General features: G+C 40.3%; 1 protein-coding gene across 5 annotated transcripts in view; it reads left to right on the top strand.

The window, feature by feature from the left end:
- Positions 1-22517, top strand: part of gria3b (glutamate receptor, ionotropic, AMPA 3b) — a 169386-nt gene that overhangs the window by 116791 nt on the left and 30078 nt on the right. For all 5 annotated transcript variants that reach the window (XM_072663162.1, XM_072663160.1, XM_072663161.1 and 2 more), the window contains exons 6-11: positions 567-728; positions 2049-2216; positions 3702-3806; positions 5340-5447; positions 11132-11338; positions 17562-17935. In XM_072663162.1, coding sequence (XP_072519263.1) covers positions 567-728; positions 2049-2216; positions 3702-3806; positions 5340-5447; positions 11132-11338; positions 17562-17935 — 1124 coding nt within the window. The remainder of the gene's footprint in view (positions 1-566; positions 729-2048; positions 2217-3701; positions 3807-5339; positions 5448-11131; positions 11339-17561; positions 17936-22517) is intronic.

Below are 22517 nucleotides of genomic sequence, written 5' to 3'. Positions count from 1 at the left end.
AGAGGAGACTCTAAATCCCAAAATCTGTCTTGCCGCTTTAAAGCAGCATTATGCAAGAATTGGCATTTGCTCCTGGGCTCCCCCTACAGTCAGGAAGTGAAATTTGCGCTTTGAGCAACCACTAAATGACCTGTTCTTCACATGCATTTTTACAAGCAGAGACATACAGAACCGCCAACTGAAGTAAAAGAAGCATAATTTCACACAAATATCACTTGGGTTACGCAGCGTAGCTCAGTTCTCTCAGTTTATCCTGCCTTACATCATCAGCCCGAAAAAGCAATGATAGCTATTCTCCCCATCAGAGGTCAGTGGCGCATCAACATAGTAGATAAAAGTGCTACATAATGCTGCTTTAAAGCCCAGATCTCCATATATTGGTCCTTGTCAATGTGCCTATAAACACATGCCTACAATCATTCAGCAAAACAGCAAATCATATAGAGTGAGCACCACTTTGTAACTGCCGCATTACAACGACAAGTGCTCCCATTTTATGGGCATGGTTTACCCTGATCTATCCTGAAACTGGTCTGGCAAGTGTCTCTCCCTGTCTCTCTTTTCAGGGCTTCTCCAATGTGAGTCTGGACAAGGTGTATTTTGGCGGCGCAAACATAAGTGGCTTTCAAATAATCAATCCCGAAAACCCCATTGTGCAGCAGTTCCTTCAGCGCTGGGACCGGTTAGATGAAAGGGAATTCCCAGAGGCGAGGAACACTCCTCTGAAGGTGAGTCTGTCATGGCCATGCGCAAAAAAAAAACACAAATAAAAAAAAAAACAGCACACAATCTTCACTTCTTTACTCGACAGCCTCTCTTTTTTTCTTCTCTCTTATCCTCTTCTCCTGTTCTCTTTCACTCCCGTCACCTTTGCCTTCTTTTTCTGCCTTCCTTTCTCCTTCATTTGCTTCGTTCCTCCCCCTCCCTGCCAGCCGTCGATATATTGACGGCTCAGTCCTAGGCTGCATTAAAACCAGTGCCTCAATTTACATCTAATTAAACAACAATCAGAAGAGAAATGCATTTTAAGTGGCACTCTATTAAGTTTAGCCATGAAGGGGTGAGTGAAGAGCCTTGTCTCTCGTCAAACTGGTAAACTTTCTTTGGTTAAGGAAAGTTCTAGGCCCATTCTTTGCACTCTACAAAGTAATTCTCGAGTATTGGTGTAGGCTAGTGTGGAGATGCTGGTGTAAATGCACGCAGGCACATTTGTTTATGATGAATGTTTTTCCAACCTTCTAAAGAATACCTTGCCTGTGAATCTTCAGCCTAAGGAAAGCAGCTTGCCCTGACACCGCTGTTCTTAAATTGGCCGCAGATCCCTAAGTAATCTTTGAGGAAATAAAAGAAAACAAAAAGCTCTGCTCGACGCAAATTAGCGGATGCCAGAGCGTTCCGAGCTGGTTCTGTGAGATGCGGCGTAATTACAGGTGTCTCCCCAAGAACAACAATAGTCCTGAAACCCCGCGCCTTGCAAAGCTAAACATTTTACATTTCACTATAATTAGAATCCAATCCAATCTATACAAAGCGGATTGGATACGGATTGCTGTGCAGTGTGTTATGATTATATGTGGTAATACATCACAATGCAATTATACCGTATGCAGCAGTGTAGGCTAGGGAGGCTTACAAAGGAAAAGGACAGCTAGTTTTAACCACAAATACAAGGTTAAACAAATTTCACCAGCGAGAAAGGCATGGTGTAATTGGCTGTCACTCATAATTCCCTGAAATAAGAAGAGGAATTCTCCTGAAAGTGTGGATACTTTCACTTTCAAAATTAAGTAGATAAACGACAAAAATAACTCTGGACTTTAAGTCTAGATCCTCAACGCTAGTCCTGAAAGTCTCACTGTTCCGACATGTGCTTTCCTGTACGCTAATGCTAATTGTATGCAAAAATTAACACACCTGATCTGACTCCTGGAGGGCTCGCTAATTAGCTCTTGAGTTTCATTAAGTGTTTGAGAGCAGGGAATGCATGTGTTTGTGTTTGTGGGGACTTGATTTTGGAACAGTTGAACAAAAGGTTTTTCTGTCTGCAGTATACCTCCGCACTGTCCTACGACGCCATCCTGGTGATAGCCGAGGCCTTCCGGTACCTGCGGCGCCAGAGGGTGGACGTGTCGCGACGAGGCAGCGCCGGAGACTGCCTGGCCAACCCAGCCGTACCCTGGAGTCAAGGCATCGACATCGAGAGAGCCCTGAAAATGGTAAGAACCATAGCCCTGCCATTTCAAACCCACTGAGAGAGACAGTGCATCAATGTACAATGTCAACCTCCTTTCTGTCCCACCGTACATTTTTAAAGAATACACAATTCGCAAATATCTAAAAAGTATAAAATATTTCGGCAGCTTGAAGGCCCGAGAGAGCACAGTTGGCCTTGCTCTCTCTAGGGAGGGTAGATGGTGCTCTCCCCCCCCCACATCACTTTGTTGCGGTGCTGGCCGTCGCTGGTGTCTGCAGGCTGGTGCATTGGAGCAGAGTATGAGAGTGATGGGGGCATCGCTTGCAATGGTGGGGGGAACTACGTACAGGTTCGGTAATTGGCGGTCCAAACTGGGGAGAAATTGGGGCAATCAAATCAAATCAAATAAAATGTAAAAAAAAGATATGAAATATTTATGTATTTATGTATGTTAAGTATTTTTGAATGTGTTACTTTGTGTTTTTTAACCACTCATTCGAGCCAATTCCTGATTCATTGGAGTATCCTATGGAAGGGATCGAACAGGGCGTAGGGCTAAACCTGTGTCATCACTTATTTGAAAACTCCATCCCACAGTTTCCATTGCGTTTTGTCCACATATCTCTTGTGTTGATAAACCAACTTTACATCTTGCTTCCACACCATTTAAGGATAAGAAATACGTGCTTTTGTGCACATTTCCTAAATGACCATTAAAGAGGTGGATGGAAAACCCTTATCAGTAATCTGTGCAATTAGTTTGTACCCTACCTGTTGTTTATTTCCAGAACATCTCAAAGTGTCAGTTCTTTTTATGTACCATTCTTGCCAAAAAAAATTTAAACACACCAACTTTTCCAGTGTTTATTGTTTTTTATTGATTTTTGAAGCACTTCACCTTCAGTGAATAACCTGAAACGGTATAAAAGTAAGTGGAAAACTGCGCAATACTAAAAAATATGGTCAATTGTATAAAAGCACAAGTCATTGGTTAACCACTTTTAGCTGGTTTGTAGCAATGGAAGTACATTAAGCTTTGAAAACCAATTTAGAATTGACAAAGCAGTTGTCTGTATAAAAGCAATGTTGGAACAGCACAGATTGGTTCCCATATTTCCAGTATTGTTTTCTAGTGTTGATTACCATTTTGTTTGATTTCATGGAACCACCTATTATTCATTGTTCCACTTATTATCCACACGATTAATGCAAACAGAATTCACACATGCATATAGCCTATGTAATTTTTATTTATGGTGGGCTAAAATTGTTGGTGGAATATCTTCACTGTCTTGCACAGCTCCATTTGAATATGCCCCTCACCATTGCCATAATCTCATCCTCTGCATTTCAGCTCATCAAAATGAGTTATTCAAGCGAGCTCCTCTTGCCATACTGCTATAAATGACTCTATTTGCTGTGCGCCGCCACTTTCCATTTGGCCGAGGAGGCTCAGAGCACTGCCTGTTATTTCGTCTGGTTTCTTCCTCACATTTTCCGTTGGCAGGTGCAAGTGCAAGGGATGACGGGCAATATCCAGTTTGACAGTTTCGGGCGCAGATCAAACTACACTATCGACGTTTATGAAATGAAAGCAGGAGGGCCGAGAAAGGTAAGCAAACAAACAAGGCCCTGAAATCCATCCACACATCAGGAAAGCTCTTGAAGGGGTGGGGGGGGGACTATGATTGCAAACACAACTTAGTTTTGAAGACCTTTTGCCTATCCTTGAAAAATATATATTTTTTTAGTTACATAGGCAGCCAGAATATAGACATGAAGGCCAGGATTTAAAGCTCAGGAGACAGGAGACTGGGTCACTTTTTTATTTATCGTTCTTTTGGATTTGTAGCTAATTTGCATCAGACGGCCAGTTTACCGTGTTTGGACTCATAGCTGACTATCAAAGCTTAAATAAGCTAGTAAGCTATCTGGATAAACACCAGGGCACAGTCCGTATTTCAGCTAACTGAGACATGAGGATAAAGCCTCATGTCTGAGAGCGCAAATCAAGTGTTTTCGGCTGTTTCGGGCTCATTTAGTAGACTGCTTCATCCAGGTTTGCTTGCCCTATCTTTTAATCAACCTTAGCATGTCCCTAAACTCACAACTACGATGCGCTTGTTTTTCCCCCACCTGTTTTCAGAGCATGACCTCACCATTCAGTAAGAACACACAGCGCCCCCTCCATGTGGCTCTCTTAAATGCAAATGGAGGGAACGGGCCTATTTGGCCATGTACTAGACAGACACAGAACAGAAATTTGACACATTAAAATGTGTTGTCATTTTGAAATACCGTCCTCATTATGAGATACCATCAACATATTTAAATACTGCGGTACCACAGTATTTACTCAGTCTTACTCAGGAGATAAAAGAGCTGTATGTATGTTGATCTAAAACGGCACCTCACGTCTGTGCTGGCTATCCATGGAATAAGGAGCCACTTAAATTTAGCGTGTGCTTTCAGATGATATATAGCAGACAAAATGCTAAAATTGCTAGCATGGTATGGTGGATAGGGTGGCATTTAACTTTTTCCCACTGCTAGCATCATGCTAACCACTAGGCCTATCCTTTGAATGGCTAGCATACACAAACACTGACAGTACTGCCGAGTGAATTCACACCGCAATCCTGCGAATTGAAAATGCAAGTGAAGCCCCTCTGTATTTGCGCTAGTTTATCACTGGAGCTTTAGCCAAACAGGAGAAGCACTGCGTGCCACCGAATGACATTTAAGCGCCGCACTCCTGACAGTTTATTGTTCTCCTTGTCTGTCTGCTAAGCTGAATTCTGTAAACACAGATTTGAGAGCTGCTCAGTGCTTGTACGGCACGGAAAGCTACTGTAAGCATTCCCCCTGCTTAAAAACACCACCAGCCAGACGTGGCTCTGGCTTCCATTTAACAGGGAGCAACAGCAGCTCAGGCGCCTAATGCCATTTTAATGAACAGAGTCTTATGAGAGTATGCCTTCATAGCTTTATACATTCCTGGCAGCCTCCTTAACTTGTCTGCAGTGATATCATGAAATAATTATTTTAAAGAAAGATGGTGGGGAGGTTGGGGGGGTGGGAGCATTGCTGTGGCTCAAAATGGTTGTTGCTGGGATAATAACAGAAACTGTTTTCCCTTTTGCAGATCGGGTACTGGAACGAGTTTGAACGCTTTGTAAATATAATGGATCAGCCGTACAGCAACGATTCATCCTCAGTGGAAAACCGAACAATTGTGGTCACTACTATTATGGTACACGTTCCATGACGTTTTAAATGTGTCACGTATTCTGCCACTCAGGGTCATGGTGTAGACTCCCTTCTGTCCTGGGCGGTTAGAAGTACATTTCTTTTTGAGTTGCTTTCCATCCACTCACTACACGTTGAAACAGTCGAGGGTGGGGTTTAAAAAAAAAAAAAAAAAAAAAAAGACAACGGGGAACAAAAAAAAGAAAAAAAAATGAAAAAACCTAAACCGAGTGTTTCAACTGTATCCGTGTGGGTGACAAAGCATTTTGATTTTCCATACTCCAGTGGCCTGTCGTAGCAGTGACATCACAATAACGGCATAATGGTACAATGGTAATGATTTTTTGTTTACGTTGCCATCATCAAGTACACATACAATGCATACGTAAGTAAAGACCTGTCTCCACTCATCAAGTAAATGGTCAATGACACATGGGATAGACCAACCAGCGAAAGAAAAAAAAAAAAAAAAAAGCAGCACCGAGAGGGGTTCAGTGGTTTCTCTCAGGCTAAACAGGATCTGAAGAAGGTCAGGGATGAGTGTAGGGCTAGCCTCACTTACCCCAGCTCAGATTCTGTTTTACGTTGACCTGGAGATTGCTCTGCGCTGAAGAATCACTCCACATTCTGCTTTAGTGGCACTCTGAGAAGAAAATGGATAGAGATGCTTTGACTCTCAGATTCAAATACGAGAGCAAGAAACACATACTTGTAAATAGCAGGGGTGGAAAGAGTACGGAAAGTTCCTACTGAAAGACGAATTCCACTGATTTTGGGTTTCCACTGAGTTTTTTTTGTGTGACAGCCACAATATGCTGCCTGATACCTGAGACATTGATTTACTATAGTATTGAGGGACGTTTTTCATGTCAAGTGTATATTTTCTGAGAGTCTGGAGTCTAGAGATATACACAGGCTGTTTTATGGCAAATCGTCCCCAAAGAAAACTTATGTTTACTTATCTTCACTTCATCATAAATGATAGTTAGAAGTATAAGGAACAAAATTGCTATATTTGTGTAGACATCACAACCCATGGCTCACCAGCACTGTGAAGAAATCCATTGGTATGTTTTTCAAATATTAACCATTTTACATCACCACACTCTGAATGAGCTTGTGTGTTCGTTCAGTTCATTCTTCAGATCATTTTGGAAAATCAGTGGAATTCCTGTACTGCTCCTGATTCAGTGTGTAAAAGATCATTACAGTCAGTGTAAACAAGCTCAAATCTAAACTTGTTGACAAATTTCCTTTCACTTCATTTGAGATACATCAGACTTATATTCACCTATATAATTGCCTCACAGACAAAAGGTCCAATGTTTAAATTAGCTACTCAATCTGAGCAATTAGCCTAGTTTGAACATTATCTTACATTAGCTAAATTAGCTACCTAACATATATTACAGAACATATGAACAGCTTTACGGTTCACATGCTTCTTATGCTGTCCATTCTTATCTTAAAAGGCAAAATGAACAAAGCAGATGTTTAGACAATCTTTCAAAATGATTATTAGATAGTCAGCTACTCGCTTCCTCAGAAGTTCATTTGTGAGAAGTGGAGTATTGTTTTTTTGTTTTTTTTTACTCTGTAATGGTTTGAACTAATGAAAATGGCACACTAATGAAAATAAACACACTATTCAAAATACACTCTAGTACCAGTAAATCAGCGCTGTCCAATGAAAAACATGTATTTCCAAAATGGCGACTTTGCATGAGAAGGCAAAAGTGTTTTTAACATTGAATGGAGGTCAATATAAAATAAAAGGTTATTCCAAGTAATTTAGAGCATTTCTATTGGCCTATTATATTATTTACACAGTGTACAGAGCAGCTACAGGGTTTAAATGGAGAAAACTAAAAACAGTCATACATGGAGATACATGTGTTTCATGTCATGACAGTAGCGAAATATTCTATGATTTTATTGATTTTATAAATATGCAGTTTAACAAGAAAACCAAGTAGGAAGTGTAAGAAGAGCAGTCCATGTTCAGTCAGTACTTTCCACCTCCAAAAAGAATAACAGTCAGCAGATGGGTACTGGATAGGAAAAGGACACAGAAAAGTGTCTCAGAATAGAGGAGGTGAGAGGACACATTCAGCACAAAGCAAACAAACCATTGCTAACCCACTGGCAACCTAATTGTCTCTGACTCTAATAGGGATGCTCTCTCTGTGTGCAAAGCTCTATTGTTTGGTAATGATGATGTGCTACGAAAAAAGAAAAGAAAGACAGCCAAGCTGCTTCTGCTGCAGTGTTTGCAATGGAGAGAAAAGAGGGGAGAGAGAAGGAAATGCTTGCTCAGTTTTCTTGGTAGAATTCTGAATGTTGAAAAAAGATATATATATTTTTTTTTATTCTAACAATGGCTTTGTTTATTTGATTTTGTTTGTTTGTTTGTTTATTTTGCCAGTATGTTATTGTTTATGTTGTTTGTTTGTTTGTTTTTTTCTGTTGGAATGACATAGCCTTCCCACGCAACTGTGCAACGTGCCTGACTATGTTCCTACGATGGACTGATCCGTCTCCAGTCACTGCCATTTACTTTATGAATTGGATGCCCCTTTCCCTTCTCATGACCCTGCCCACCCACCCCATACCTCACCCTCAAATTAGACAAGGTGGATGCTACCCAGCCCCCACAGTGTAGTCCAAAATACTACTAGTATACACTACCATTTTAAAGTTGGGGGTGCTCAGTATCAGGAATAATCTAAAATGAGTCTGCAGGCATGAAAGTTGTATAAAAAGTAATATGCTGGTCTTGTGCAACTTAAATAATCAGGAAGTAAGAAGTTTTAGATAAGTACAGAATGAACAGAGCTGTAGATGATTTTAATGATGACTGAGAGAACTGTATAGCGCTGAGAGTGAAGTTATAATTAAATTAACGTCCCCAGCGGTGATAAAATCTCAAGGCAGATAACTTTAAAAAAAATAATAATAATGAAAGTAGATTATTACAATATGAAGGCTTTGGTTGCAAAGCACATTAAAAGACATTTTAAATTTTTTTGTCTCAGTGAAAATAAGTTGCTGGGAGCAAACTTTATGTACAAGTTATGAAATTTCAGTACTACATGATGATTCATTAGCTTCATTAGCTGCCATTATCAGAGAAAATTAGAGAAAAGAAAATATTTCCATTACGTTAAATGGATTTTTTATTACAATTTATGTTGAACACCATAATGCATTTTGGAATGAAGCTCTTCATGTATCATTGATCATGTAATTTTTAATTAACTTCTTGTTAAATAAAAAAAATAAAATAAAAATAAATATATATATATATATATATATATATATATATATATATATATATATATATATATATATATATATATATATACTACAATACCTTATGGTGTTTCACTTGTAATATTTCAACCTACATTAATTAGTTAATATATAATAATATAACAAAAAAGGCATCTTTGAGTCTATTAGTCACCCCACATCTACATTATTTGTCACGTTTCAAAGGTTTGTGGACACCCCCATATTAGTGAATTAATATGTGTTCAATTTCCCACATATGGTGAAATGCTGCAATGTTATCTCCATAGAAAAGCCCTGTTGATAAAAGGAGCCTCAAGGTCACCATGCCCTATGCCAAATGTCAGCTTGGGCATATACAGCCCCTTGACATTGGGCTGTAGAGCAGTGTGAGTGTAGGGATGTGAGCCATTGGGATACCATTTGCGATCTAGAAATAATCATCCAGCATCAGTACTTGCGGCTGAATGCAGGCAAATTCTCTAAACAAGGTTCCAAAATCAAGTGGAAAGCCTTCCCTGAAGAGTAGAGAGTATTTGTATTGAGTACAATACAATTGAGTACAGTACAGCAACTTTACAAAAGTTGAAAAGTCTTCCTGACTTTCAATTGAAGTCAGTGTAAAACTTGTATTCCTTAAGTACTTTTGGACCATTTCTATGTGTCCATTCATCATGACATTCTGACATGATGAACATTAAAATTATACATAAAAAAGAGAAAAACGGCAAAAATGGAGATGCAATGTTTTTGCACAACAGTGACTATCTATCTATCTATCTATCTATATCTATATCTATATATCTATATATCTATCTATCTCTCTCTCTCTCTCTCTATATATATATATATATATATATATATATATATATATATAGTGAGTACATAAAGAAAAAGACAGAAAGAGTCTGGACACAATACAGGTATAAGACATTACATAAGTGCTATACAAGACATTTAAAAAAGGGCAAGTTTCATTTAAATGCTTCTCAATTCAATTCAAATTCAATTCAAAGGCCTCTTTTGAGCAAGCCACTTGTGACAGCAGCAAGGAAAAAGTCCCTCGGAGCAAAAGGAAGAAAGAACAATGGTAAAATAAGTAAAATAATAGAGAACTATGACTAATGTGGGAGCAAGCCATGGGTTATTGATAGAGAATGAGAGTGGGAGTTAGTGCAGGACACTACATGCTCAGTATTATCGTAGAAGGAGAGCTGATTAAACTAGGTACAGTCACTTGCACAGAAGTGGATAGCCTGGTCAGGGCAGCACGACACAAACAGGGCATCTCAATACAAGGACAGAAGGACAGAAATGGAGAGGTTAGAAGATAGATATCTCTCTACTGTTTGGACAAACTGTGGGTGTTCAGACCTAGGTACCAGGGCGGAGAACAGTCTAGATCCCAGGTCTTTAAATCTAGACCTTGAATCCAGTTTCCAGCTCTGAATTCTGAAGCCCTGAAATGTTCACGTTGGAGGTTAAGGTAATGTTAATGTAATTGATTGGGCATATAGTGTCACACCTACCAAGGTCCAGATTTGAAGACCTCTGGTCTAGATGTTTGAGTTCTGTCTGTCCATACTTCAGTGTTTCACTCTCATAACTTTAAGTTCTTCAAATCCAGTTCTGGAGCAGGGTTTGGTGATTTCCTTGCGACTACACCTGGTAATTGACAGGCAGTTCGGTCATGGTGTGTTTGCATGGCAAAATGACCAAACTCCAGCCCTCCAGAACAAATTTAAAGAGGAACCAGGATGAATTTGAAGAACCCTGCTGTAGTGGTTCTTCCGGGAGGTAAAGGGATGTTTAGCATTCAGTTTTATATTAACATGGTTAGATTCCAGCACATTGCTCATCAAATCCTGCACTGCTCATATTCATATGTCATGCAGTCTAATCCTAAAACTAACTCAAGCCTAGGATCCAGTATCTTAATATTGATAATAATCGATTCCCAAAATTTGAATGGTAGTGTGTGTATGAGAGAGACAGAGAGCGAGAAACTGAGATAGCAACCAATTGCCTTCATCTTCTCACCATGTTGGTCTTAGTAGGGGCTGGGTGCATTAACCTAGGGGTCCGGGCTGTGACCACTCATTGGTCCTAGCCACTTGACCCCATATCTGCTTCTTCTGTCTCAACCGTCCTGTGTCTATGTGTGTCCATGTTGTCTGTCAGTCTATGTGTGAGAGAGAGAGTGTGTGAGAAGGAGAGAGAAATAAAGAGAGAGAGCCACACAACAGAGAAAGTGAGCATGGGTGTATGAGTGTGAGTGTGATGTGTGCCAACCCAGCACGCCCCTTGCATGCTAGATGCTTGACTGGTCAGCTGTCGGTCGGCTCTGGTGACCGCCGTGCATGGGTGACAATAAACCAGCGTGTGTTTGATTAACAGGAAGCTCCGTATGTGATGTACAAGAAAAACCATATGCATCTGGAAGGCAATGACAAGTATGAAGGCTACTGTGTCGATTTAGCTTCCGAGATAGCCAAACACGTTGGGATTAAGTACAGGCTGTCCATAGTCATGGACGGCAAATACGGCGCCCGCGACCCTGAGACCAAGACCTGGAACGGGATGGTGGGTGAACTAGTATACGGGGTGAGTACAAGCTCTTTCTTACCGCTTTACAACTTTCCACTAATCTGCTCTTCTCCCTCCATTGGTCAGCTGACATGTTACGAGGTCAGGTATCCAGATAATCTTAGAAGATGGTTTGAAAAGGCATTTTTCAAGGCAACAGTTGGCCTACCCATGCTCCGCCCACTTCCATGACTACTATTGTTAGGTTGGGCAAGCTAGCTGGCAATTGAAGCTAATGAGAAATTGTGGCTCGGTTAGTTTAAGATGTCACCTACTACATTACATATTTATTAATATAGCTCAATTTTTATGAATTTATGAATAAGCAAAATGTTGTTGGCTAATCCTACGACATTACCCTGCTAGTAATGCTAAACCAGCTGAAGCCAGTGAACATCTTGCTTAGCATATTAATGTGATGTTTAGTTTTAGAAGTTTCAGTTGTACAGTAAAAAACTGCACTCAGCCTATCAGTCTGACACTGTGACCGTTTCCATATCTGACAATGAACGTCATTTTAAATAAACATGCTCTAAAAATGCTCTTGCAATTGCTCATAATAGGGTTTTCGCCAGGCTTCCATAAAGCTTGTCCAACCTCAAAACACTTAAGTAACTGTGTGCGCACACTGCTGATGAAAGCCACAAAGCAGCCGGAAACGTTTTCAATTCGTTTTCAATGGCAGCAACAGCAAGTGGAGAGCAGCAATGCTACTGTGAGTGCTGAGATCTGAGCTGCACAGTGTAGTTCAGCTCTACTCCACATGATTTTGCATATGAGTAGTGATGCAGGGTATCAAATAATCAGAAAAGAGGTCTTCTCATCCCCTGGAACACACAGCACTGATCGTAGCTTTTATAGCAGATGTGTTCTATAGTGTTTGCGTGAAAATGCATTTACAGCCTTGTCTGTGCTGTCTAAGGGTACAAAAATAGCCTATATTGGCTGAGCACTGGTTTATACTAGCTGGCATCGTTATACATATACGTATGTATGACAGTTGTGGCAGCAAAATCGCTGTCCACCAACACCTTAGCAACACTGGGTGAAGCAAAGCCACAGGTAACTGTATAGTAATTCAATTTACATAATTTTTGTAGATTTTTCTGCCATACTTTTGCTGGTGAACTTGAGATATCCACACTTTTCGGGCTGATTTTGTGATTTGGGCTTTTATACAGCTTTTTGATCGCAAACACCGTTTCCATGCAGCAACAATTGTTATTCTATTGTTTCCCTTTTATAGGACAAATTGAGTGCAAAAGCATCAATGCAATACCATAACAACCACCATAGCAACACCTGAAGTACCATAGGAACATCCATAACAGCACTTTTGCAACCACCTGGGACACCTTCACAGCCACATTAAAAACAATAGCAAATGCATAATAACACCACAACAAATACCAGGAATAGCATTGCAACTACATAGAAATAGCTTGGCAAACACCTGGGATACTAGGTTTTTATAGGGTTTCACCCTAGTGACCTCGAAAAGCTCAGATGTGGGAATTTTTCGTTTTCCTCAGGAAGGACACTTTTATAATTCTGGTAGTATTAGTTTGGATGATTTGTAGTACACTTGTATTATTTTTACTCCTTACATTTTCATTTAGATCTTTAAAATACTCATAACAAAAGTTTCCAATTTGTATTTTGCCTGTTTAGTTTCCCACACATTACCATGTAAATGTTTCTATCTACGTAAAATTAAACCATCCAGTACTCTGCTAATTTGTCTATGTGCAAGAAACAATACCAACTGTTAGTCTTCACACCCACACACACAGTTTGCTAAAAAAGGGTTAAGCTATGAGGGTTAAGGATGAGCTCATTCCCATCATAACGTGAATTTAATGCTGATACATTCATTTTTACATGAATATACTCAAATATGTCCAATTGTAGATACATTTACTTTCTCTTAGATATCTTTACTTTCATACATTTGTTTGGGTAAGATTTTGACAATTGACCCATGCTCTCACTTAAGCTCACTTAAGTTTCTCTGAATTTTCCACATCCCCTGATTCCAGGACAGAGCAAGGAAGCGTCATTTAACGGAAACTATAGATTCCAGTTAGCATGACGTCACTGTATGCGCCCATTCGCCATATTGGCATTGCTTTCTCAAACTACATCCCTTTAAGCCAAAGTTTGGTGCTGAGATTGTGTTCCGCAACCCGCTGCTTCACAGCGTGCTGCTCATCGATTCATCTCAGCATTGCTACACCACAAAGCCCCTCTTCAACATCATACCGAGCCAAGCATCCGCCTTTACATTAGTTCGAGTGCTCCTGTGCTGTAAATGCAGCGAACCCCGGCAAATCATTCCCAATAGCGTGGGCTGACATCCCCCCGCAAAGAGGGGCTGTATACAAAATGCATGAGGGTCGGGTTTACCTCATCTGTTCAATTTCCTAACCATCAGCCAGAGAGATTGCCTGGTTTTGATGTGCTAACGCTCGGAATTATGCTCAAAATGAGGGAAAAACTCCACTCGGGGGAAAGAAGGAGGAGAAGAAAAATATTCTTATTATAAGCCACTGGCTGGAATACCTGCGGTGTTATTTCAATCCGGACATTCAGAAGTAATGGTTGCCTGTGTGGCTTGACCATTTGACCAGTAATATTCATTTGATTCTCCTTGCATTCAAAAGGTTACCCTCACATGCTTGCTTTCATGGCTTATTTGTCCTCGGTATTGATTGGAACAGTGAGAACCGCATTAGGACGAAGTGGTTATTATGGAGCTTGATGCGGGGCTCTGATAAGAATCTCTTTTGATTTATTAATTTATTCATTCGTGTATTCATTTCTTTATTTTTCGAGCCTTACCAGTTGAGAAAATATGCACCTATTTTCTCAGGGTCCTGTTTTCTTTATTTTCATTTTGATTTCAATAGTGACAATGAAGCACAACGAGATGCTTTCCACAAATCAATACTTTGGAACAGAAGCTGTTATTTGATGAGTCAGTTAAACACTCCTGCTGATAACGTTGTCTAACCGGCGGCAGTCGATTCTTATCTTTTTCTTTTTTTACAAAGCTGAAGTGTGTTAGAAAAAAAACACTGTTACCCTTAAGCATTTGTTTTGGTAGCACTGCACAAGCTTGAGGGAGAAAACCAAGGTTCTCTGTAGACCCACATTTTTCAGATAAAGAAGAAAATGCAGATGAAAAACCTTCTTCTGAATATGGCTTGATCCCAGCAGGCTCAGTCAAAAAGAAGCTGCACTCGTCTGATAAAAATCAGGCTGCCATCCAAACCCAGCATCTTACAGACGTTGAATTTTGATCAGTAAACAAAGTCACATAACCAGCAAAACCAACGTTGGGTTGATGTCAAGCGCCAATGTTAGACAAACATTAACTTTACTACAAATACACTAGTAACACCCATCCAAGTACATGGGATACCACAGCAACCACTTGCAATCCCCCTAGTAACATAGTAGTAACATAGTAGTACCATAGCAACACCATAGGAACCACCTAAAATACCATAGGAATACCAGGAATACCCTAGCAATCACCTGGTATACCACAGCAAACTAGGAACACCTTAGCAGCCACCTGAAATACCATAGCAACTGCAAAGTAACACCCTACCAACCACCAGGAATTTCATACCAACAGCATAGCAGCCACCTGGGATGCAATAGAAACCACTTAGCAAAGACATTTTGACAGATGCAGAATTTGGGTTGAAAGTCACATAACCAGCAAAAAACAACATTAGATTGACATCAAGCTCCAAAGTGAGAAAAACGTTTGAAAGACGTTGGATTTTGCTTAATTCACATCACAACTTATATACCAAAAATATATCAACGTCAGTTGTCATCACTTTTTTATTGCAAATTTACACTGGCATTAGACGTGGTCCTGACATTACATTTTGGTCACCGGACGTCACAACCTACATTCAACCAGATAACAGCATCTGTCGACACTGGTGGCCAGCTGGGATGCAGTGCTGTTGAGTGGGCTCTCTTTTCTTTGCCTCTTTTCTTCTTAGTTTGTAGAGGACACAGTAATGTAGGCCTACTCTGCTGGCAGTTGCCCCAGCACACATGTGTACATTGCATATTTAGAGCCTGGAGTCAAAAAAGATGATCACATGCAATTATTTATCCGTAGTGCTGGAGGAAGAGATCCGAAGCATGTTTCTGCCTTACCGATAAATCACTTCTGGTAGACGCTTAATTAGCTATTTATATGCAAATTATTCAATGATTTATTGAGACAGTACACCGGAGTCCCACTCGCTACTCACTACAAGACAAAAGGAAATGAATATTTGCAGCATGGTTTTTATAACCACCGCTCACCTGCACAAGTTCCCTTGACCTTATCCTGCTTTATTGCGTAACTGATCACTTCCACATTCCAAAATCTGGAATCTCTCACTGACCTTACGTTCCAATGCCCCAGAGAAACATGGTGGGAACTGCTACGGCATCCGGTTGTCACGCCTCAAAGTCCCCAGCTCCCATAGCAGCAGCAGTTTGTGACGCATGAGGAAAGAAGTGTTAGGGAAAACGATTCACCGGCTAAAAGTCTCCTCGCCTTGTTTCGGCAGTGGAGGTCAAGACAGGGAGTTCAAGCTGTGGCTCAAGCTGTGGAATTGCTTGTACTGCACTGTGTGCTTTTGCCAACTTTTTCACTTCATCCAAGTGTTGTTTTTTTAGCATCATTTATGCCTATCATTTATTCCTGGTTTTCCAAGGCAATTCTCCTACTTCATTATTTCATCCACTTTCTGCAATAGCAAGGTTCTACCACCACCAACCTTCTTGAGGTTGAATGCTGCACCTTTAGTCCTCCAAACTGGCTTGGCCCCATCCATCCATGAATTTTTTTTTGTCCATGTGTTCATCTGCAAACTTTACTTTTTGCAGCAGGGATTTTCTTTCTTGACTGGCAGCCTCTCTGTCCAAATGTGAAACTCGCTGCCAGTTCATGGCAGGCCTGTGCCTTTCTGACCATCTGAACCAATTTCCTCTCAGCTGAGGATGACAGTTATGTTTTTTTTTTTATCCAGACCTTGTCAAAGTCTCTACACCTCCCAGTGACTTGTACTTGTTTGAACAGATGATCTTGTAATCATTCCTTACTGGGACTTTTTGTACTGTTTTGTTGGTCAGTCCAACGAGTGCTATCAAGCAAACCCTTTAGAGAGGCTACCAGCTTTAGTCAATAACGATCACTAGCAGTTTAGTTAGTTAAAAGGCCATTTGCAAGTTTGCCCAATATGAACATTTGTGTCCATGATAAGTGTATGTACTTCCAAACTGTATATATACACATTTCTTTTTATCTTAGCTGTTAATTCAGCTAGCTAGCAATGGTGCACTGGGTGTGTCTCACAGTGGGTGAGATTTGTATCCTAAAAATATGACCTATGGTTGCATAAGAAATAAGTATAGCTGGATATTGCCAGCCCGCTCTGCACTACAGTTTCTCTTTAGGTTGAGCATCGAGAAAGTTTCATCAGCATTCTGTAAAACATGTCCAGCCTTGCAACAGTTCAAAGAATGTATTTGTGGGCAAGGCGTGAATAGGTCAAATAATGAAAGCTAATGTTGCCAGTTAGCACAGCATCATTTCTTCCATTAGTTAGCCAAATAAAAGATTTGCAGCTCAAAGCCTGTTCCGACAGCGGAGGTCAGCATAAGGAGCTTGGCTCAAGCCGCTGAATCGTTTGTGAAAGCTCAGCTTCCATTTATGCGTTCCGCAGTCAAAACCACTTTTATGCTTTGCACGTCTTTTTCACATGCTCTGAGGCAGTGGATGTCCTCTTTTTTTCGGTGGGTGGGGGGTGGTGGGGGCTGCATCTCTGATGTGTTATTATTTTTTTTACAGTATACTTATAATAGGTTTTCCACTGTTAGGCAAATGTACCCCAGGGCAAAGGCAAATGGTTTATTTAGAATCTGAATCCCATACCCACTGTTGTTTTGCTCTACCCACATATTAGGGTCTGTGAAAATACTCCATGTCCCCATTTTTTAGCATTCAAGCTAACACTCTGGGGCAAGTTTGTCTGATGAGCTCAATCCAGTGAAGAAGATTACTGATACAGAATACTGAATACAGATAACGACTTAATTTCCAACGTAAACAGAGTCACCGATTTACATCTTTTTCCATTCACTTCTCTTTAAGCAGGTCTTTATTGATACTGTGCATTTGTGGATGCTAACAAATGTTGTTGCATGTCCCTTTTCCTAGAGGGCAGATATAGCTGTCGCACCATTGACTATAACGCTGGTCCGAGAGGAAGTGATAGACTTTTCGAAGCCCTTCATGAGCTTGGGTATCTCCATTATGATCAAGAAGCCTCAGAAGTCCAAGCCAGGCGTGTTTTCCTTCCTGGACCCCCTGGCTTACGAGATCTGGATGTGCATCGTGTTCGCCTACATCGGCGTCAGTGTGGTGCTGTTCCTCGTGAGCCGCTTCAGCCCCTACGAGTGGCATCTGGACGAGACGGATGAAGCCAAAGACCCCCAGACTCCTCCTGACCCGCCTAATGACTTTGGGATTTTTAACAGCCTGTGGTTCTCTCTGGGGGCCTTCATGCAGCAGGGCTGTGATATCTCACCAAGGTTGGTGGTCTCATCACTATTCCATTTCCATCCTTTTCTTCACTGTACGCTTATAAAAGAGTCATCAGTCATTCCGCCTTGGGTCTGGGCATTTCAGTGTCTTTGCATTTTTTTCTGTGGTTAAAAGTTAATTGGATTGTTTTAGGGCCTGGGTACATTGAGTAATTGCAGTCCACTTTTAAGAGTCTAGCTATGATGTTGTAAAAGGATTACAGGATCTGTATTCCAAAATCAATGCTCAGTTGGAAACACTGCAAACTTTTTATGGTTCATATGGGATTCATATACTTCCGTTGTTTTGTTTACTGGCACTAAGAATCTGTATGTAATGCAATAACAACAACGCAGTTATTGGATTGCTGGTCCGTATTAACCCCTAGACAGCTTCATTACCATATCAAAAGAATATTTTAATTTGAAAAAATAACTCATTTTTATTTGTATATCATTAAAACAGAACAATTCAGTCAAAAGTGTACATTTGCTTAACCCTCTGGAGTCTATGAATGCACCAGCACGTCAAATCTGATAATAATATCTTAATGATAATACAGCTCAGAAATACAGGTTGAATATTTCCTGAATCTGTAGAGAACGCCTTTTCCATTGCATCTCATTGCCAAATTGTATCTGACATCCGGGGTTACAAGCTATGAAGATGGCTCAAGATAATCGTCTCTGCCTCCCACAGTGTCTAACTGGTGGATTCATGTGTCCGTCATCTTCCTCTTAAAAGTAATTGCTGGATTTGTGCGTCCGTCTATGGGTTTGTGTCAAACTGACACTGGTTTATTCATACATTCCACTGGTTTGAAGCTAAGGTAAAGTTTTAAAGGTGCAAAGATTTGTTTTCACAATTTCTATGTTTCCGGTTTAGGGTCTGTATCTCTTCACACAGTGCTGTAAGTCACATGGGGTTTTGTTACAGTGAGAGCTGAGATTGTTCAAAACTTTTTTCTGAAATTAGGAAACCACCATTCAGACTCCAGAGTGTTAATTATAGTAAAGTATAGTAAAGTAAATGTCTTGTGTTGCATCGAGAACAGACACCTTTTACATTTTCACATTTGCCTTTAAAGATAAAAAGTTATATGGTTCATGGTTCAATTGTGGCAAGTGCTTGCACACAAATTAAATGCCTTCTTTGACCACTTAGTTGTTTCTCTATAACATATTGTATTCATTTGCACCCTCTTGCCACACTTGTGATCATGTAAACGTAAAGTGCCATTTCTTTCAGTGTGCATAGCAAATTTATAGTACTGTCAGAAAATGGGTACTCCACTATGCTTTTGTCTCCCAGTGATTTGAATGTACCCTCAAAGGTCCAATTAAGGTCCAGTTATACTATCTAACTAACCTTCAGTTATACTATCTAACTAAAGGCACTGGAGATGTACTCCACCACGTCTTATATGTACCCTAAAAGATACATTTTACGTCAGGCTATGAAATCATATACACTACTACAGTAAGCTATAGATGGTAGGTTATTAAAGAACAGGCCTTTCATTAATACATACTGTTAACATTGGTTCTGAGCAATGTAGACATGCTTAATAGAACATAGATTGCAATCTAGCATAGCTTTTGAGCCCGTTTTTTTTTTATATTTCCCTGCATGAGAGGGAAGTGACTGCCATATTGCTGAAAGTTCATCATGCTAGAGCATATGTATGTCACAGTGTACTGTTTAAGGTGCCAATAGAAACAGCTGAATGCAGCATATGTAGTTAGCCGTGGAGCTGTTTAGTGATGTTAATGGCATCTCAGCTCTTGGAGTTAGAAAGTCTGAAAAGTCATTTTCTTGATTTACTGTAGCTTCCTGTCATTGACTTTCCCTAATTATGCTGTGCTAAGCTAAATTGTGTGGTCTTGATGACTTAAGTTGACTCTGGGCACTTATAAAAACAGCTTTCATTAATAAAATGTCAGACTATTGCTCCGAGAGCCTCCAAAACAACCAGAAGCACCTCATGACTGGGATTTAGCTGATTTAGCTAACTGCGCACAGTTGCAATGCAGCCCTGAAGTATGAAATCTTCGAAGCATTCTTTGTGGCTAAAAGTTCATTAGATTATAGTTTATAGTTTCACACTCGTGACAGATTGAACAGCTCCGACAGTCGCTGTGACTGTTGGGCTTTTATGAGTTACGCATCCACTTCATTTATTCATCACTGTTAGTGTTTCCCTCTGCAGTACTTTGCAAGCGCTTGGAAAAATGCTTCACGCTATTCCTAAATACAACAGCAGGAAGCTGATTAATTAGGACTCCATTGTGCAGCAGGTTGTCATTGATCATTCTTCACGTTCGCCCATATTTCTCATGTGGAGGCTGTCGGAGCAACAGTCCAAAAACATACTGCAGACAAAAGGGCTTATCAATAAACAAGCTAACGCAGTACAAAAAGGAAATAACCTATTTGATCCTATTAAACAGGGCTGATTAATTAATGTGGAATAAATATCTAATAAGTGTTAAGATTATAAAATCTATCTATAATATGACTTGGGACTTACAGTGTTTTTCCTAAATATACTTTATTGTTGCCATGGTAGGCTGTGATGTTTCCCCTGAGATCACCTAGCTAAATGGAAAGCACCCACCCTTTTCACATTGCTCAACAATGTTGTCAGTACCACTAAAGACCATGTTGACATTTTAATCTCAAATCCAGTAATTATACTGCATCAGTCCATAAAAGTTTGCAGAGCAGCGTGACATTTATGTATTTCACAAGACTGCAAGACTGACAGGTCCGTGCAGTCATGCAAGCCCAAGCCATCAGCGTGCACTTGTAAACTCCACCTGGAAACAAGCCCTGTTTGTTTAGCTGGGAAATAGGAAACTAATTGCAGCTCATATATTCTGGGGTTGGGATTATAATGTCAATGGGCAATAAAATTCAGATTTTAGTGGCTGCAATTACCAAAAGCTTTTTAAAATCAATAGGAGCTGTTCAGTTAATAACCTTAAGAGCTCCTCAAAGAACAGAAGGCCAAATTAACCATGCGTGTTATCTCCTTGGGCACAATTCCAAACTTTACAGACGTCATAAGATCTAGACCCAAACATGTTGTTCTTCCCTACTGAGAGATCGTTCATAGGAATGTGAATGGATGCAGTGCACATGTTCATGAACATCTACACCTCTCATATAAGCTCTTGACAATAAAGGTGCTTCAAGCGGTTCTTTGAGCGATGCCATATTAGAAGAACTACTTTTGGTTTTGAATTTGTGAGTGTAAAGAACCTTTACATCAACTGATGGGTCTTTAAAGCTTGAAAAGGTGCCTTATTTATATTTACGGCATTTAGCAGACGCTCTTATCCAGAGCGACTTACAAAGGTGCTTCGCTATTTACTCAAGAATACCCTAATTATAGTTTGAATAGACTAAAATAAGGAGACCATAATACTCTACTCTTCTTCTAAGGATTCTTGGAAGAGGTGGGTCTTCAGTCTGTGTTTGTAGACAGCGATCGACTCTGCCATTCGGACACCCAGGGGAAATTAGTTCCACCACTTTGGTGCCAGGACAGAAAAAAGCCTGGACGCTTGTCTTCCGTGGATTTTGAGGGATGGCGAGTCGAGTCGAGCCGTACTTGAAGCTCGAAGGGCTCTTGGTGCGGATCGGCTTTTGTCCATTGCCATCAAGTACGGAGGGGCTGGTCCATTCTTGGCTTTGTAGGCCAGCGTCAAAGTTTTGGATCTGATGCGGGCAGCTACAGGAAGCCAGTGAAGAGAACGCAGCAGTGGGGTTACATGGCTGAATTTAGAGACATTGAAGACGACCCGTGCCGCTGCATTCTGGATAAGTTGCAAGGGCCTGATGGTGCACAGAGGGAGACCTTGACATTCACACATCTCTATTACAAACAGGGTCTTTCTATGGCACCACTTGAACAAAGCAGAAATAGTCACCTGTTAGTCTAGAAAATAAATGGTTAATATTTCTTCTAAAAATGGTTGCACTACAATAGATGAGCCCGGTCTAGATACAGAAATCTGTTTCGTAAGGGTACTATCACACACAGTGTATGTAGTGTCTGGGGTCATTTCAGGCATTCTGAAGAACTGTGAGCGATGAGCTAACATCATTACTGATTACATAGAATATTTTAAAATCCACCCAGCTGTCAGACATGCATCACTCTGACACTAAAATGTCTTCTCCCATAATGATCTGTCATGAGCTTTCCATTCGACTTTCTGATCCATTTCTCAATCTCCATCTGTTTGCCTGTTTAGGCTTAACTCGGAGGGTAATCTCAGAGCTATGAAATAGTTAGCTATTTTTGGGCTGCATATATTTGTATACACAAAGCCGCAGATATTGTAGGATGAGATTTGTGGTGGCAAATTCCACGTGGATCTGTTTTGTACACTTGTTCTTAGACTGATGAAGAAGGTAGAGCCCTTTTTGGCACTTAATAGAACTGTTTTATTAACGTGTTTTATATAGAAACACCTACAAAAATGCTTTGCACTAGTGCAAGAAACCCTTTAACCTGGGAAGGAATCTAAATGGTTCTCTGAGTTGTCTGTATATGTCTTTTATATGTTTTCAGTATTTTAT

This window comes from Salminus brasiliensis, chromosome 19, assembly GCF_030463535.1.
Source record: "Salminus brasiliensis chromosome 19, fSalBra1.hap2, whole genome shotgun sequence".
In the NCBI taxonomy this organism is placed as follows: Eukaryota; Metazoa; Chordata; class Actinopteri; order Characiformes; family Bryconidae; genus Salminus; species Salminus brasiliensis.
Note: the sequence above shows the minus strand (reverse complement) of the source record. Positions and strands in the feature narration are given on the sequence as shown.